The 16,412-nt window shown below is 39.2% G+C and overlaps 1 protein-coding gene and 2 long non-coding RNA genes across 5 annotated transcripts in view; 2 read left to right on the top strand and 1 right to left on the bottom strand.

Moving 5' to 3' along the window:
• Positions 1–469: 469 nt before the first annotated feature.
• Positions 470–16,412, bottom strand: part of Rala (Ras-like protein A) — a 23,166-nt gene continuing 7,223 nt past the window's right edge. For 2 of the 3 annotated variants that reach the window (XM_022837842.2, XM_022837843.2), the window contains 3 exons: positions 3,115–3,316; positions 2,688–2,957; positions 470–2,388 (listed from right to left, as the gene is read on the bottom strand). In XM_022837842.2, coding sequence (XP_022693577.1) covers positions 2,182–2,388; positions 2,688–2,957; positions 3,115–3,316 — 679 coding nt within the window. In that variant the 3' untranslated portion in view covers positions 470–2,181. Of the gene's footprint in view, positions 2,389–2,687; positions 2,958–3,114; positions 3,317–8,185; positions 8,345–16,412 lie in introns of those variants that run through there. The other variant, XM_022837840.2, reaches the window with a different exon arrangement.
• On the top strand, positions 8,320–16,235 carry LOC147753121 (uncharacterized). The gene is made up of 2 exons (XR_015312141.1): positions 8,320–8,404; positions 15,417–16,235. It is a non-coding gene; the product is annotated as an uncharacterized LOC147753121 (long non-coding RNA).
• LOC111263071 (uncharacterized) lies at positions 8,425–11,063 on the top strand. Its single transcript, XR_002682007.2, has 2 exons — positions 8,425–9,629; positions 10,281–11,063. It is a non-coding gene; the product is annotated as an uncharacterized LOC111263071 (long non-coding RNA).

Here is a 16,412-nt window from a genome sequence, read left to right on the forward strand (position 1 = left end):
GTGCGATAAGCGCCGAAAATTCCTTATATTAACCGAAAATGAGACAGTTCAATACCGTTTGCTCCAACCAACATTTTGTCAATGTGTACGAATGTCGTGTCTGAGATGTTTTAATGTTACACTTTAAACTAAACCCAGATTTGATGCAAATACTCAGATAAGCAATGCAGTTATTCTTCATGATTGCCGGCAAACGGTTGATGATCAGTTAAGATCATAATCGACTTTAGCGATTACCGTAACCATTCCGTTTCACGCTTTCGCTAATCTTCATTGTTTTATTATTCTATTGTTGTTTCAAAAATAAACTTTACGTTTTTTCTGAGCCGACAACTTTCATGCTGATTCTGATGTGTCTCGTTCGCCTTTAGATCGCCTAAGACCATTATATCTGTTAATTTATATAACTTTTATCAACTATTTACATAACAATATTTAATATAAAAGGAGCATTAAAAACAATTTAACATCATCATAAAAATGCATTTATCAATGTATTTTTTCTTCGAGAAAAGCTGTTCGATTTGATAGCAACAAATTAGATATCTCACGTCGTTTGAAAACACTCCAATGTGTTCATTACAGAATCATGTGCCGTCGTTACAGCTTATTATCAGCCGCATAAACAAATATACAACTTGAGTTTAATGCTTTTAAATAATAATGTACTCTTATTCCAATATGCTTATTTTTTATGCTTATTTTCCAAGACTAAGAAAACAATTATATGATATAGAACTAATAGGGCCTATCATCCTAAAATATACGCCTTGTATGGGTGTGGGTGTGAGTGTGTCTGTGCCTACTGAGCCTTGCGCCAGGCGTCGATCAGATGTAACAATGTTCGGAGATTAAAGCATATGCTGGTCTAAGCCAGTTCAGCCGCCAATCATCATCTCGCAATAGACTAACAAAATTGGTAGCCCCCCATCACTAGATTTGCCACTCAGCAACTATACGCAACTAATGCGCATACACACAGTCCTGCCGAGCATGCCTCTAACAATTTTTTTCGTCTCCCTCTTTCTTTATCAACTGTATTAAATATCTACTATTGGCTCACGGACCGTTTTTTTCCTTCCTCGTTCTTCATCATTCTCTCTCTTTCTGCTCTTTCTCTAAAAACAGTAAAGCCTTTACTAATACTAGCAGAACGCTCAAGCAATATTTGTCACGTCCATTTAGTACCATTCACTTACTTAATTACCAATGATCGCCAGACTACAACTGGTCTGCCACTTCCAGTTTTTTTATTACTAAGCTCTAGGGCATTTGTTCTATGCGAAAAATGCCTTCAGCTTACTCATTTTATCATTCCTCTTTTTACCAATGCTAACATCACGACTATGCATTATGATTGGTATATCGCACTCGGCGAATGTACAAGCCACAAGCGATAAAGGTGCTCTCGCCTATTTTCATCTATTCAGAAATCACTTTCTTGAGAAAGGCTTTTGCGACCATTGCGGATTGATGATGTGGCTGAACTGCTAACTTTCATTTAAATTATCAAAAGATAACTGACCGAAACTCATTGCCATCACGCAGCGTCTGGCTGTGATTGGACTATTTATGTCGAAGGTTCTTCCACACGGAACATTGATTGTTTTTCATGTTTTTGTTCCATCTGGGTTTTTCCATAGCTAATAATAGAAGAGAAAGCTACCTTTTGAAGTGAACAGAGATAACTCGGTAGATTTAATGAAGGGCCGTCCTGGCATACTCTTTAATATTGTATATGTCGTCTGTGTACTCACTTTCGATAACCTATCTTGCCACATTATTTGTTGGCGCTTGCTTCTTTCTCATTTGTTGCCGTCATCTGTCTTAAGTATATGATTTACTATGCACACTCACACTTATTATTTTATATTAGTATTAGTGAAGGTTGTTGGTCTGCTATAGAGTCCAATGCATCGGTCGTCTGTTTCTCGTCCGCATCGCTCTTCACACCATTTTTTGATGGAAGGCCTCACTGCGCCTGTTGCTGCTTCTGCTGTTACTACTGTACGAAAATCGGCTTTATTAGCTGGCTCCTATCGTACTTGTGCAATTGTGATAATAGAATGAGTTGGCGCTCGGACCAGCCAGCTGTCGTTGGCTTTCATGTCGTGGTTTTCGGGGGGGGGGGGGGAAGCAATATGGCGACACGACATGACAAAAAGTATGCAAGGTTTAGTCCTAGAGTATGGTGCATTTCTTTTTCTTCTGTCCACTGGCTTTTTTGGCACCGCTCTGATTGGTCTGCTGCTCAGCCCGCTTCTTGTCACGTATCAGCCGTAATAAGTCGTAAAAGACCTTATCGACGTTCATACACGTTTTGGCAGACGTTTCAACGTACGGAACATTCCATTGACGGGCACGTTCTTCGGCCTCCTCCACGGTCACCTGATATTTTGAAAGAACGACAAAATGACCGTGTAGCAACAACTGTATAATAACACTTTAAGTTACTAGAAAAGTTAGTCAGAGTTTCTATTCTATTAGAGTATATCCACTGTAATCTAAACGATAGTTAGCGATTCGCACTTTTATATCGCAATATACTTTTTGTGCTGATTTGTCTTTGTTGATTGATTTGATTAATGGAGTTTAATAAAAAGCAAATCAAGTGGCACTTAAGTCGAAATGAAGATTTTCTCTGCGAAAAGCGTAAATTATTATGAAGGGAACGAGATCGAACTTACCCTTCGGTTAGATTCATCCTTGTCGGCCTTGTTTCCAACGAGAATGAACGGTACCGAATCTTCACCTTTGACTCGAAGTATTTGTTCACGGAATTCTCTCGTGGCCTCGAAATTCTCGGGTTCATCAATTGAAAACACGCAGAGGAAACCTTCACCGGATCGGAAATACGTGTCCCTTATCACGGCGTAATCTTCCTGTCCAGCTGTGTCGAGAATGTCTATCTGAACGACCTCACCATCGAGCATTACTTTGCGGCGATACGAGTCGGCCTGTAAGAAGGCAAAAAAGGCGATAATTCAAGTACTAAACGTGGCTAGAATCGCGATTGGTTCCCTGCGGCATTATTATATTATGCGAAAATGAGCACCATTAGAACTAATACATATATATATATATATATATATATGTATGTATATCACGTATTACCTTTGTTGGCTCGTAATCTTCGATGAACTCAGCGTACATGAACTGCAGCGTGAGTGCAGATTTTCCGACACCACCGCTACCGACCATAATCACCTTGTGCATTTCAGGCTGTTGTTGTTGACCGCCCGTCTTGGTCCCCGTCCCTCCTCCCCCAGCGCTACCCATTTCGGATCTGTCGGATGAGAATCCGCTGGATCCTGATCTATCGTACGATCGCAACGAAAAAAGGCTCAAATTAGAAGTTAGAAGGGCTGCAAACGAAATAACGATTTGCGCGTCACTGTTTTGAAGCTACCTCTATAGAGTCAGATGTACAAGCATACACGTAGCAGATGTGCACATTATGAAACGGTCAATGAGAACGCGATCAGTCAGACAGCAAGAATATGTAACAGAAAAGCAAAACGAGCATGTTTCTCGCAAATAGAAGGGTTTGCTTGTCGACACCTTCGTAATAGCTCATAATTATACGTACGATAATAAAAATGATCGCAACAGCGCATGCCAGAAACGAACCATAAACCGCCGGAAGTCAATCATACTAATTGTGTACAACAGTCTGTACTGCAGATTGATGCTCTCCGCGTAGAGCGCAAAAATAATATCATGAAACAAAGTAAAGCACAAAATAGATAAGAACTTACCAAACACCAGAAACGCAAGGCAATCGAGTGTATCTGGTAAAATTTGACTTGGCCTGTATACATAAAGGTCTGAGGAGAAAGCTAATGTCCAAGCGTCGTTTTCGCTCAACGTACAATTTACAAATGCTTATAGCTGTATTGAATGTAATATTTTAAAGATAAGCTAAGTTTTTCGGTATAAAGACGTACTTTTGTCGTATGATAATTTCGAGACTGTCACAGCACTATCTAACGCAGTCTCAATGACACCCGAAATACTTCAACTGTTGTTCTAGAAGAGGTATCGTGTCCCGAAGGTCGTACTACCTCGTCTTTTGGCGCAGTGCTTGTTTCAATCAACAAGAATTGAAACAAAGATTATGTTGATCCCTCAAATCGAGCGATCCGAAGTTAACATTTCAATTGGACACTTATCTTGGGGATAGAGTATAGAATCTTTGCGTGTTCAAATCGACACTAGGTCGAATGAAACCTGGAGATATGATCCATTTGAAGCGAATATTAAAGATAAGGGTATGATCAATACAATCGGGAACAATTCAAGACGAGTTTTAAAGTTCAAATTCAAGGCGCGATCACAACGGGTTTCGAATTCTAATCTATGACGCATTGCCATACTCATTATGAACTCACAATGTGATGACTAATAATGCGACATTGTCTTCTGCCGTTATTTGAATAAAGAGCTTATTTTGTATCAAAATTGATAGATATATCGTTACACGTATATTGGTGGTTTTTAGTTATTACGGCGTATTATAATCCATGGTGCTTGTTTAAAATAGAAGAAGTTGGTCTTCACTTCCGTATGAAAAGATGTAAGTTGAAGCATTAGTTGGGGAATTCACCGTTCAAATTAGATAGGTACAAAAAGAGCTCTGAGAATAAGAATAATAATAATAACAATAAAGCAGTCGAATACAACGGAGATACTAGTTTGCCGTCACCCATATCACCTCATAGCTTAGCTCATAGAAGATATTATAGAATGAACGCTGCATACTCAGCAATGATAAAAGATGGCGCTAGCTGCCGTGAAGAATTAGCGTTAGTTAAATAATCAATGAACTAGCATGCATTTAACCAGTTAACTGACAAGTAGTGCCCCACTGGAAACGTCGCAACCCTCACATCTGCTAAAAGAACTGCCGAGGCATCTAGCTTAGCAGTCGCTGTAATTGTCTATATCAGCAAATTTTCCGTTGATTTCAAGCTTCTTCGTTATAGATCACCCCACAAATTTCACAGCTAACCAATATATACTGTCACATTAAGGCCATATGCACAAATATGGTTTAAATGAAATGAAAAATACAATACTTTAGACGAGTTTGAAGCACCAAGTAAATAATAGCGCGTACATCGTTTATGACAATTAGCCGGACGCTAACGGAACTAAGCAAACTCGCGAATTTGACTGTTTTCTTTGCAGTCTTGTTCCGGCGGCAATCATGTATATTTGTCTACACTCGACGATACGGAGGAAAGAAATAGCTTAACATGTTGACAAACGTTGGCTACACAGATATTGCTGACCATACGACAAGAGTACAGCATAGACACAGCTTGAAGATACTGTAACCTCCATCTTTTGGCCTCAATATCGCAGTTCTTCCTTATCATCACCGAGCAGTATGGGTAAACGGCTTTGCTCTTAGAACCGTCGTTGGTACAGCCAAAGATCGAACCATCAGTTTTTGTTAATGCCACTAATGCTCATTACGTGTGACCTCTGTCGTCAGATTTTACAGTAAGAACACGTCTACAGTGCTCTTTAATCGACCAATCGAACAAGAACGAGCAACGTCTTTTTTGTATAGAGTCCCGTCGATACACAAGCGGATACGGCTGATCGATGGACTGGTGAATGAAGGAGTGTCAACATATGTGATCGATCTTATTTTTTCCTAAGAGGATAATCTAAAGTTCATCAGCAAATATGTATTAGATGCTCGATCGCAAGTGTTCACACTTCATGTCAGAACCAAGGCAAAGTAGCTTAATTATTTATTATAAGTCATTGAAACCTCCTACAATAAATAAAACACTCAATTGGCCTAAATTCGTCGTATTTAGAATGAGCCTATGCATAACTCGCTCAAGCTATTATTCGACTATAGAAAACGGATCGATAATTCGAAGCGAACCGTAGCGCGTAAATGTGGAAAAATAGAGTTGTGGTACAACAATAGCCGTACTTTAATGCTATATGTTGCTAAACAGTGGAGCAGACGCCAGTCAGCTAAGCAAACCACTGTCGTCTAGTAAGTCTATTTTAATTTGCGAAATAAATTCTTAATTTAGCTAGAATTGCTGCAGTCAGTTATGCGGGACGAATAAGCTATATCTAGTTGCATAAGGACAACATAGATTTAAAGCCATCGCTTTCAATTACACATCTCGACAAAGGTTTGTCTTTTCAACCTGCGAATTTCACTCTTTTTTAATTAAAGTTCAACGTCAAATTTTCGCTTGCATGAAGATGACTCTATGTGTAATGATAGCGTAGTCAAAAGCCTCATTTGAAAGGATACTTCTATTAACCGCCTGTGTATTATAGGGGTTGTCTGAAAATATTCGGCAATATTCGGCAAAGGTTCAGTTTGTGACTTAATACTTCGGTGTTTTTGGCTAATTTTATCTTTCTTTCAACAACTTACCACACGTGACGCGTTTCTAAGGTTTCTCTTTATGTTTTTGTTTGACTTATTTGAATTGTTCGTATTTTACACATTCATGCATTTCTCTACGGTATGGGGCTGCTATCTTAACACTCGTACCGTTAATCGCTACTAAAGAACCACAACCTGTGCGACCCAATCTTGTCCGGTTGTGACTAAGCATATTCGTTGTGCGGCGCTGCTTCTGACATCACGGTCGACTTAACGTTCACGTGCTTCTCAATCGGGTTTAAGTTAGGTCTTCAAAGACTAATAACGACGTTCCTTATGACTTTTAAGACAACGTCTAAACGAGCCTTCATAAAATACCTAATACGCATACATAGTACCATCTTTTCTGCTTTTTGAAATAGCTGCTCGATTAGTTCAAGCCATCAATAACAACAGTAGCAACAGCTACTGCTGCGTGCGAATGAACGGCTTCCTCTGACCGCCAGGCTGCTTGCTCTACACCATGGTGCTTTAGATAGTCTTCAGCATCAGCTGGTAAGCGAATAAGCAGTCAGCACATAAATAGCACAAGGCATACTTTTGTCAATCTAAGCAAACAATAGATGCCAATGGTAAACTCATGTGGAAGCGGTTATCGCGCACAACGAAAACGACCATGGAAAATGACGGCCATAGAAAGCGCAACAACAGCTCAATTCAATTATTCAAAGTATTTTCTCTATCGGTTTTATACGATGAGAAGACGAACTATAGAAGCTATTAGGCGATGAGCATCGGACTCGAGTTGCAATGAATACAACCGACCCATAGAGAAAGGGTAGTCACACTACACTGTGGAGGCTAGCTAAACTATGAAGAAGCTTTAGCTCACCTCCTTGATCAATTGTTCGCTTACTTCAAAATGGCATAGTAGCTAGTGAAAATAGGTCGGAACAGATTTGCAAAACGGAACAGAAGCCTTCGGAATGTGTACAGGCACATTTCCTTTCAGACTGTTACAGTTAGAAAATTATTATATTAGCCTATACAACCGCGGTGAGTTTGTGCCATCGACAAGCACGAACGTTTTACGTCAGCATTTCTAATTAACATGTCTAGTTTTTATGAAAATTTAGCTTACTTCAAGGTAGAACGCACGTACATATAATGACGGCAATAACCGTCTGTTCATGAGACACAAAAATGTAGATATCTGCATGCGACAATTGGCTGGTAATATTTCCGTATCGTAAGAAAAACATACACTTTCATATGGAATAACTCATTCATGCTTATCGAGAAGAGCTGCGTCAGTGCACCGACCAGAATAGATGCACAGCTTAAATCATTCAATAGTATCATCCCACAAGCATTCTATTCGACAGGACACGAACGATAGTGTAATTGGCTTATATATTATATAAATATTAGAGCAAAGCAAAGATGTAAACACACACGATCAAGGTATGCACAGAAGGACTGAATGAGTCATCTTACCGTCGCCTTATTGCCGTAACTTCAATCGCAACAGCAACTATCACCGTTGCGATAAAACGCCATGAAATTAGTTGGAGCGTTATGGTACATTGGCTTTCTGTCCAACACACTTTCCCATTTGAATGAACGTTTGTCTATGTTGAATTATTAGTCATATTGTTATTAGTCGCAGTCGAGTACCGGTCTAAGCTATAAAAGTGTGTGTATAGGGATTGGTAATTTATCTTTATACGTGATGTATGTTTCGAGCGCGTCAACTGCTATTGCTGACTGCTGAGACGCGCCCCGAACCCCTACGTGAGTCAGCCACTAGCGTACCTTTGCATTTCGTTTGCGGCATGAGCAGGCTTCGAGCCGTTGCTCCAGTTCAATGATGTTTTGGGATTAACTTCACATGTTGTCGAAGGTCGGACGATAGGCCACGGCTGCCGGTACCCTGAGTCGATAATAACGTCTTTTCCAGATGCCATACAATCGCTAACGGCGCTCCGAATATAATTGACGAAGATATTGTTAGGAAAACTTGTCTAGAAAAAGGTGATTCCTCTATTACCTTCTTGATCAGTCGACTGATTTCCTCTAGTTAGTTGGAACAGACTTGCTTCCGACTAATAGATCGAATGTATCTGTTGCCGTTGGAGCTAACCTCTGGTCTGAGAAGTGTTAGGTTAGATAAGCTTTTTGAATTTGTTCTTCATTCGAAAGAATGTGTGATCCTAAGAACCCGATAGATAAATTTTGTTCTAACTTTCGTGGTAATGAAATGAACAAACAATACTGAAAGTATCATCACTAGTTTCTGTTCATGTGAACGATATTATAAGAGATCACGCTCACTCAACAAGGCTTAAATAATTAATTAAATCCTCAATTTCGTTTAATGCGCAAAAATACAATATTTTCCTAGTTGATATTCCATTGCCAGAGCAAAATACAAACAAAACAACATATTGTATCACACAATGTGCGTTTCTCGGCTTTAGAACAACAAGCGTTTCGACATTGATATCGTAGGTGATAACTTATAAGTAAGCTTGGGTGATTATCGGTGCGTTTGTTCTGTAGCACTATTCCATCTATGGAGTGCCATGCGAATTATTCAAGTGTCACACAGTTTGCCACAATTGTGTATGTTCCTAGTTCTTGTGTCGCTCTACAATATAAGCTAGACAGCAATAGAATATGCTCAAACGCTGACGCATTCGAATCGATCACTTTCAGGCCAGGCTTATACAGCAACCGTATTCAGCTACTGATAACTATTGAGAAAAAAAAAATACATATATATATATATATGGATATACTAACAATTAATTCACCATTTGTTTATCGCCAATACTATCATAGTATGAATCGTTTCCTTTCGTTAGTTTATCTAGCCCACTAATAGGAAGGTGCTGCCACCTGTCGATCACACCCTTTCTTCCCCCTCATTTTGTATTCGATGCCATGGGGGCCCGTATTGGTCAATCGTCGTATGTTTTACTATATTAACTAGACATAATTAACGTTATGAGCAGTTCTCTAAACGATAACTGACAGAGAGGACTCTGTGTGTTTATTAAAGCGAGCGAGTGGTTCCGTTTTAAACAATTCAAACAGTTACCTGGGCAAAATTATTTGTCCAGATTTGGTTAAGAACAATATGTCTGATGCCCGTGAATGAAGTCAGGTGCAAAGCTTCATTTCGTGTTCAGTCATTCCGCAGTACAGTCATTCAATCAAGTGTGCAATTGGCAGAACCGCAAGGCGATTCTGCAAAGTAAGTGGATGTAGCAGTTGTCACCCTTTTCAACTTTTTCCACACACTTGCTCGTTAATCGCTAATACTACAGTAAGCTCGATCTACCTATAAAGAACGCAACTAGTTAGATAGTGCATACCGCCACATAGGCACAATCAAGCAGCTTATCATTGCACTCGAACAGCCCGGTTGTTGAAGTCTTTTAGGAGTAAAGATTGCTAACGCGTATAATTTATCTATGTAGGCAAATAACGATTTCGAAGTGCCCCGTCAGTTTTCAAGCTGCAATGGGCGGCGTATCTAAATCTATATAACGAGATTTTTTTAGCTGATACTTTGTATGGCCAGTGATGGTAATCTCTGTACAATAGATCACCCCATAAGGATTTCTTAATTTATCTCCATGATTGCACTTCCCTTCAATAGCGTACCGGCAAAAAATTTAAAACTCACTTTGAATACGTGCCAATAATGATAATGAAAATACAAACTAGTCAAAGTTTCTTTTTAACTGAATTTAAAAACCTCTTTCTACGTATAGTCAGCGCTTTAAGCACTAGTGAATATTTTGTTAAAATGCGAAATTCGCCACTTGCCATTGTCATTAGTAAAGTAGCTTTGCTGGTGGTACTGAATTATGTGTCGACTTGTTATAAACGTTTCATATAGGCAATGAGATAGTCGCGACAACGTAAACGTGTTCGTGCTCCTAAGTAGGATACTCGAGGGTCGGCCTTTCCGTCAATATAGCAGCGGCGGTTGACCAATTACACAGGCTGACATGCTGTCGAAACAACCGCGTCAGGTCTTCGACCTAAACTACAACAAATGCACCAATGGTTCAAATATAATTTATCTAGAAGCGCGTGACAAACTCTAGCTTATTTACGTCCATAGCCTGCCATAATATAGCTCGAATTATAACTTATCGAGTTCATCATTATAAAGAGGTTACTATAGCATATTAATGCTGGCTATCAACACGGCACAGCAGCAGCAGCAAAATATATACCGTGTAATGTGTAAATACAAAGGTAAATGCCAAACCGTGTGCAGACTGCGTAAACTCCAAATAAAATCTGATTTCCCTGGTAGACTTATATTAATGTGAAGTAAGGGACTGGTGTTCTTTGAGATTTTTCATAGTCAATAAGTGGATCGAAGCCGTAAGGCCAAAATCAGAGCGAAGTCTCTAGAACTGAAAGAAAGTCTAAATCCTATGAGTCTACTCATTCATTGCATAATAATTTCTTTATGTATTATAAATTAATGTATTCTCTAAACGGGTTTTTAATTTTTGTCGAAGAAGCACACCTTTTAGAAATTAGAACACTTAAAAAATAATTAATCAACAGCTGAATATCGCTTGTAAGTAAAATTTATATTTTTAATAATTGTTGTAGAAGTGTTCCAATAAAACCTTAACTTAGCGTGGAAATGATATTTTTAGAACGGCTTTATGTTTTTTAATGGTAAAAACACATTAGACTCTACGATATATGCGCTTCGTATTTTAAGATATTAAGTTATTTAGTAACGTATTTATTAATGTGTGTAGGTTTCACATTGTTTCTTATTTCGTCCGAGCATACATTTGGATCGATTCATAAAGCACGAAACCTAAGTCGTTTGCAGATGGTAGGATCGCTTAAAATATTGTACGTTAGCAGCGATAGATATTGAGATTTAATAAACTGTTGTCTTTTTTATTATTATTACGAAACGCTGTCGCTTTGCTAATTCAGATGTTGATGACAGGCTTACTATACGTGTCGTAGTCGATTTAGCGTCAGATCTTATCAGCTCTAGTTTGCTGTCACGGCTCGACCTCAACTCAGCTTGTCTGAAAGGCTTACCGAGGAGAGAGCTCCAGAGAAATGATCATCACTTTTTTACAACACGGCGTCTTTTTGTGACGACGACAGCTACCAACAATCTTAAGTCGATAATCTACGTGGAATCAATCTATTGTACTATTATATTATTACATACATACTCCACTCTCATATAACTGGTATAACTTAGCTAAGACATTTCATAATGATAATAATTGTTTTAGCTATTTAGTTTCGGGGAAAACAGAAAAAAGAAAAACTATGTTTAAGTCCCCAATCGACAACTAAATGCCTAGGGAAATAATACAAAAAATTGCATAGCCATACGAAATACCATCAGAATCAACTACATTGGCAAAAATCTGGAGGATTTCCACTTGGTCGAGTTGGTAGCTGCTGAGCTCGCGGCAGTAGGTTAGATAAGAAAGGCTGATAAAGGCGGAAATGCTGGCAAAAATCACACTGAAGGTCGGGCATCGAACGATCAGACGGCATCGTCTAATCCTGTCAAGATATACATATATGTTTAAGTATAGGGAGCGTCTATATTGAAATTTCTCTTATACTTTGCTAAAACTCTATATAAAACAAAAACAAACATTTTGACAATTTCTTTTGCGCCAAAAGTGTCGTTTTATGAGGGATATATTCAGTTAACACGATCCCTATCTTCTGTATTCACAGCTTCGATTCGTGATCTAAATTACCAACTGCTCAATTTAAAAATATTCCTTCTTTAATCTGCAAGTAGCTTTTAGTAGTCATTTTGCGTTGAACAATACTTGTAGATCTAAACTTGCCAAAGCGTAGCTCAAACATGCTAAATACAAAAAGCTATAATATACGTTTTAGAAATTGTGATATATTTGAGGCTGATGGCAAGCTCTCAGTTCCAAGATTGCTCAAAACTGCCAAAAAAATTAAGATATGCAGAAAAGACGGACCTTCTGTGCATGATCTACTTGGCACCTGACATTCTTCTCTCTAAGATGGCCCCTAATTCCTATATTAAAAGGCCTAGATGTACCAAAAATTGTTTTTTTGAGCTATTTTGATGAATTCTTAAATATTTAACAAATCTTATTGAGGATTTTCCGCTGTACCTCATAAAATTCTTCCTCGGGTGTTTTACACGACGCCTGGCAATAAAGCAGACCGCGAACTTTAGGCAAAACAAAAGGTCTTTTTAAAAGAATATCGATAATAGCCGATTTTTGCTCGAAATCCGAGTCCAAATCCAACGACGTGTTGTTTTTCGCCATAACAAGCTTCTCTTGTTGTTCTAAAAAGTTTTGGTTTTTGCTAAATACTAAAAATAGTGAGTAAATGCATGCCCGTTACGGTAAACAGCTTATCGAAGTTTTCATTAAGTTTAACGCATCACTTTATATATCGTAAAAACTTTTTTTAAGCGAGAAACGGTTTCTAGTAAGCCGTTCGATATCGGAAGGTATAAAAAGGAGCCGTTATCAGTTGACGTCGTCCAACAATGAAGTCTACACACACTAGTACTAAGATGTTTTCCTTCTAACAATGTGAATAGTGTTCAATAGAACTGGATGAGTGCGATTCGAAAATCGCACTATATTAATTTGATTTTATCGAATCAAATACTTCTGGTTATACGAGCCAAATACCTAAAAAGTGATTTTTTAGCAATTACCGTCTTTGTACCTGTCGCGCGGTCATGGTCATTTATATTACCTGATATATTACTACACAAAACTTGTTTCCCGATTTACGGCCCATTAGCGCTCCCCGTCATAAAAAGTCATTTACGGTCAAACCAAGATAAGGAAGAAGTATGACGACAGAATTACAAGCTGCCACAGGAATAGCTTTTACGTGGACAGTTTCTAACACTTGAAATGCTCCTAAAAATCACCAAACCACAACGTCTACTTGAGAGAAAGACAGAAGGCGAAAAAGCAGCATTTTTCCCCTTGATAAACGTTGAAGTTGTGGGGGCAAAAAAACAATGTTGTAGGCAAAATCATCAACTCATTAGGTGGAAACCAATTCTGGTTTGTAGTATAAGATCTGAAACTTGTGCATACAATAACAGAAGACAAGTTTGCATTACAACCACAAAGATCCACATAGATAAACTATTATCAATCTGCTTATGAAAATTATTTTCATTGTTACTGCAGATTTGAGGTATACTATTTTTCTTGCTAGCCTTGTTATTATTGTGTTCATATTGCTTTTGCAATATCCCTGCTTTTTTTTCATCTTAATTGAATTTGCGTGTAACGACCACTATGATCCGGTGGCCAACGCGCACAATTCGAATCTGATTTGACAACAGTCGAAAACACATGGGCCATATTTTTTTCAGAACTACTGCTCGCGTTTCCTCTGAATCGTCGTTACAGGTACAATGACCACTACGATAGTTGTAGATTAGCAATGGCATCTGGCTGTAATGTGAATATTAAGTGTCCCTATCTGTGACCACCCACCTTTTACCCCCATTTTAACGTTATCCTAGTTTTGATTTGAATTATTTCGGCATCTTGCCTATGCGTTCGGGCATATTTTCATTGAATGAATTGATCCCTCGGCACAACTTACTCAAGTTTATCGCATGTCATTGCACTAGCACTCACTGTTATGCGCTGTTTACGCAAGGAAGATGGGATCGAGGTTAGACCGTTGCCGTTGTACGGCAGGCGACTAGATGCACGAACGCGGAGTACTGCCACAGCTTCCTTTGCCAACCAGGACCGTCGAAAGTCTTAGAAGTCACGATCGCTATCGACAGCCGTCGCGAACATGCTAAGCATGAAGTTAAATGTTAATGTTGTCGCTGCCGCTAAGTAGGCACTTGTCTTGGTTGCTCCTGCTAGCAAGCAAAGCTAACATCGGTCCGACCAAAAATTGACCCCTTCTTCCCGTCTTCCCCGTCATAGCATCCTTATTTCGCGTCCCGTGTCTGCTACCCCTTTCTATTTTCAAGCCAGGGTAAAAGCTGGTGGACTTCGCAGCTCAATACAGCCTCTGATGTTGGTGCGGCCTGTCTGAAGTTGTTGCTGCTGCTGCTGTTGTTAGAACAGCAGGTGTTGTTCGGTTGAGTTGGAATATCAGCCGCAAAACAGCAGTAGATGCGGCCGACGCCGAAAGCAGTCCATTGCATCGACTATGTGGTAACTAGCAAGACACTTAACATAGCTATGGATGAAACCTCTAAGGGCTCGTAAAAAACGAATAAAGCAATAAGGATTCTAAAGTAATATCAGTGATAGATAGTTTCGCATACAGTCGGACAAACATCATACTGCCTGTGGGCTGCTCGCTTCGTTTAAAACTGATTGTGAAACTAGCTGTCGTATACTATCCACTCACGTGCCCAATCAGACAATAATCCTTTCGCAGGCTTAGCTTAGACGTGTCATCCAGTACCAATAAGTACGCTGCAACAAATGCTCTCGCGAACAGGAACGTTCGGTGGCTATCCTTTTGACGCCTAAAATATTATCGATACATAACATTAATACTGATTCTATAATGAGTAATAGAGAAAGCAGTGGATCGTATGAGACCAGAAGGGCAATAGTGGTAGAACTAAACTTAGTTTCAATTCAGGCTGTTCCACTCAAACGTTGTACAGCGTTGTTGCTCATCATAGGTAAACTATGTGTAGTGGGCCAACCGTAGATCTGGCCAACAAGAACTAGAGCGATGATTTTCGGGAAACCCTCCCTACAGCTTCACACTTAGAAGATCTGTTTGTCGTCTATTTTAGACACGGGACCAAATAAGGACATCAAATTAATTGTCTCATTTCAGCCACCAGTAATGTTTTGCAAAAATTGTCTACTATTGCTGTCAGCTCGCAAATGTGGAACTGTGAACTGTAAAATGGCCAACTGATAAAAAAATAAAAAAGTACGCCGCAGGCAGGCATCAGCCACAGTAACAACTGAGCGTGATAAAAATTGCTAACACTATGCGCTGTAATCCGAAGTTTTAGGATGAGTCGCCGGGCGGCAACGACGCTAATCATAACATCAACAGCAGCAGCAGCAGCAGCAGCAGCGACGACGACGACGACAGCAGTGGGCAGAGCAGCGAGAGTTAGAACAGCTACAGCAAAAAAAATGTAGGACAGGAATAGGCAACTTTTATTTTTACTATTGTGGATGCCTCTTCTGGAAAGTTAGAGTCTCCGTTAAACAGAACTCAATAGTTGGTCATCCGTTAAATCCAAAGGCCTGATCGGCTCTGCGCCACCGTCAACAGAACATCAGATATTGTAGCTATACAGCTCTTCTATTATTAGCAGTGTGCAAGCTAGTCAGCAAAACCGGATCGGTATTTTTTGAAAGCACCGATATTATATATATAGAGCCTTAACGAAGTACAGCAAACCAGCCACAGGGAAGAACAAGACTCTTTGTGTTTCAGCACCGTGGTAGCAGCTAGAATTGCAGGAAGGCCAACAGCTGCAGACGTATTGACGATAGCATAAGAATGGCGAATTACCGAAATATAAGCTGATTGCAATTTGCGAAAACCCACAATCATGAATAGTTCTTCGTTGTGACCACTACTGACGCGCATCTATAACTAGGAACACTCATTTACATGCTGTTATCAAACGCTTAACGCTTTATTGGTTCACGGTTGTTTATTGTCATCGTTTTGAAAAGAAAAGACAAAGCCAGATGTAAACTTCTTGAGGTCCTGAGGGATACCGGTACTTGACAATTTAATCCGTTGGGACAGATTATCGCTGTTGTTTGATACACTAATTCGCTCTAAGAATAAAATACTTTGCCTAATATTTGTTTCACTTATCGTTAGTTAATAACAAAATGGTTCCATCACGTTTAAATAGTATTTAGAAGAAGCTTTCATTTCAGGTAAACAGCAGGTGAATTCTCGACTAGCTATTCCACAAAAGCAGGTCAAGCGTTTTGACACAATTTCCATTAGAAGGAAGGTTATTTTTAGAGTATAT

The sequence above is a fragment of the Varroa jacobsoni genome, unplaced genomic scaffold (assembly GCF_002532875.2).
Source record: "Varroa jacobsoni isolate VJ856 unplaced genomic scaffold, vjacob_1.0 scaffold_730, whole genome shotgun sequence".
NCBI classification, from domain to species: Eukaryota; Metazoa; Arthropoda; class Arachnida; order Mesostigmata; family Varroidae; genus Varroa; species Varroa jacobsoni.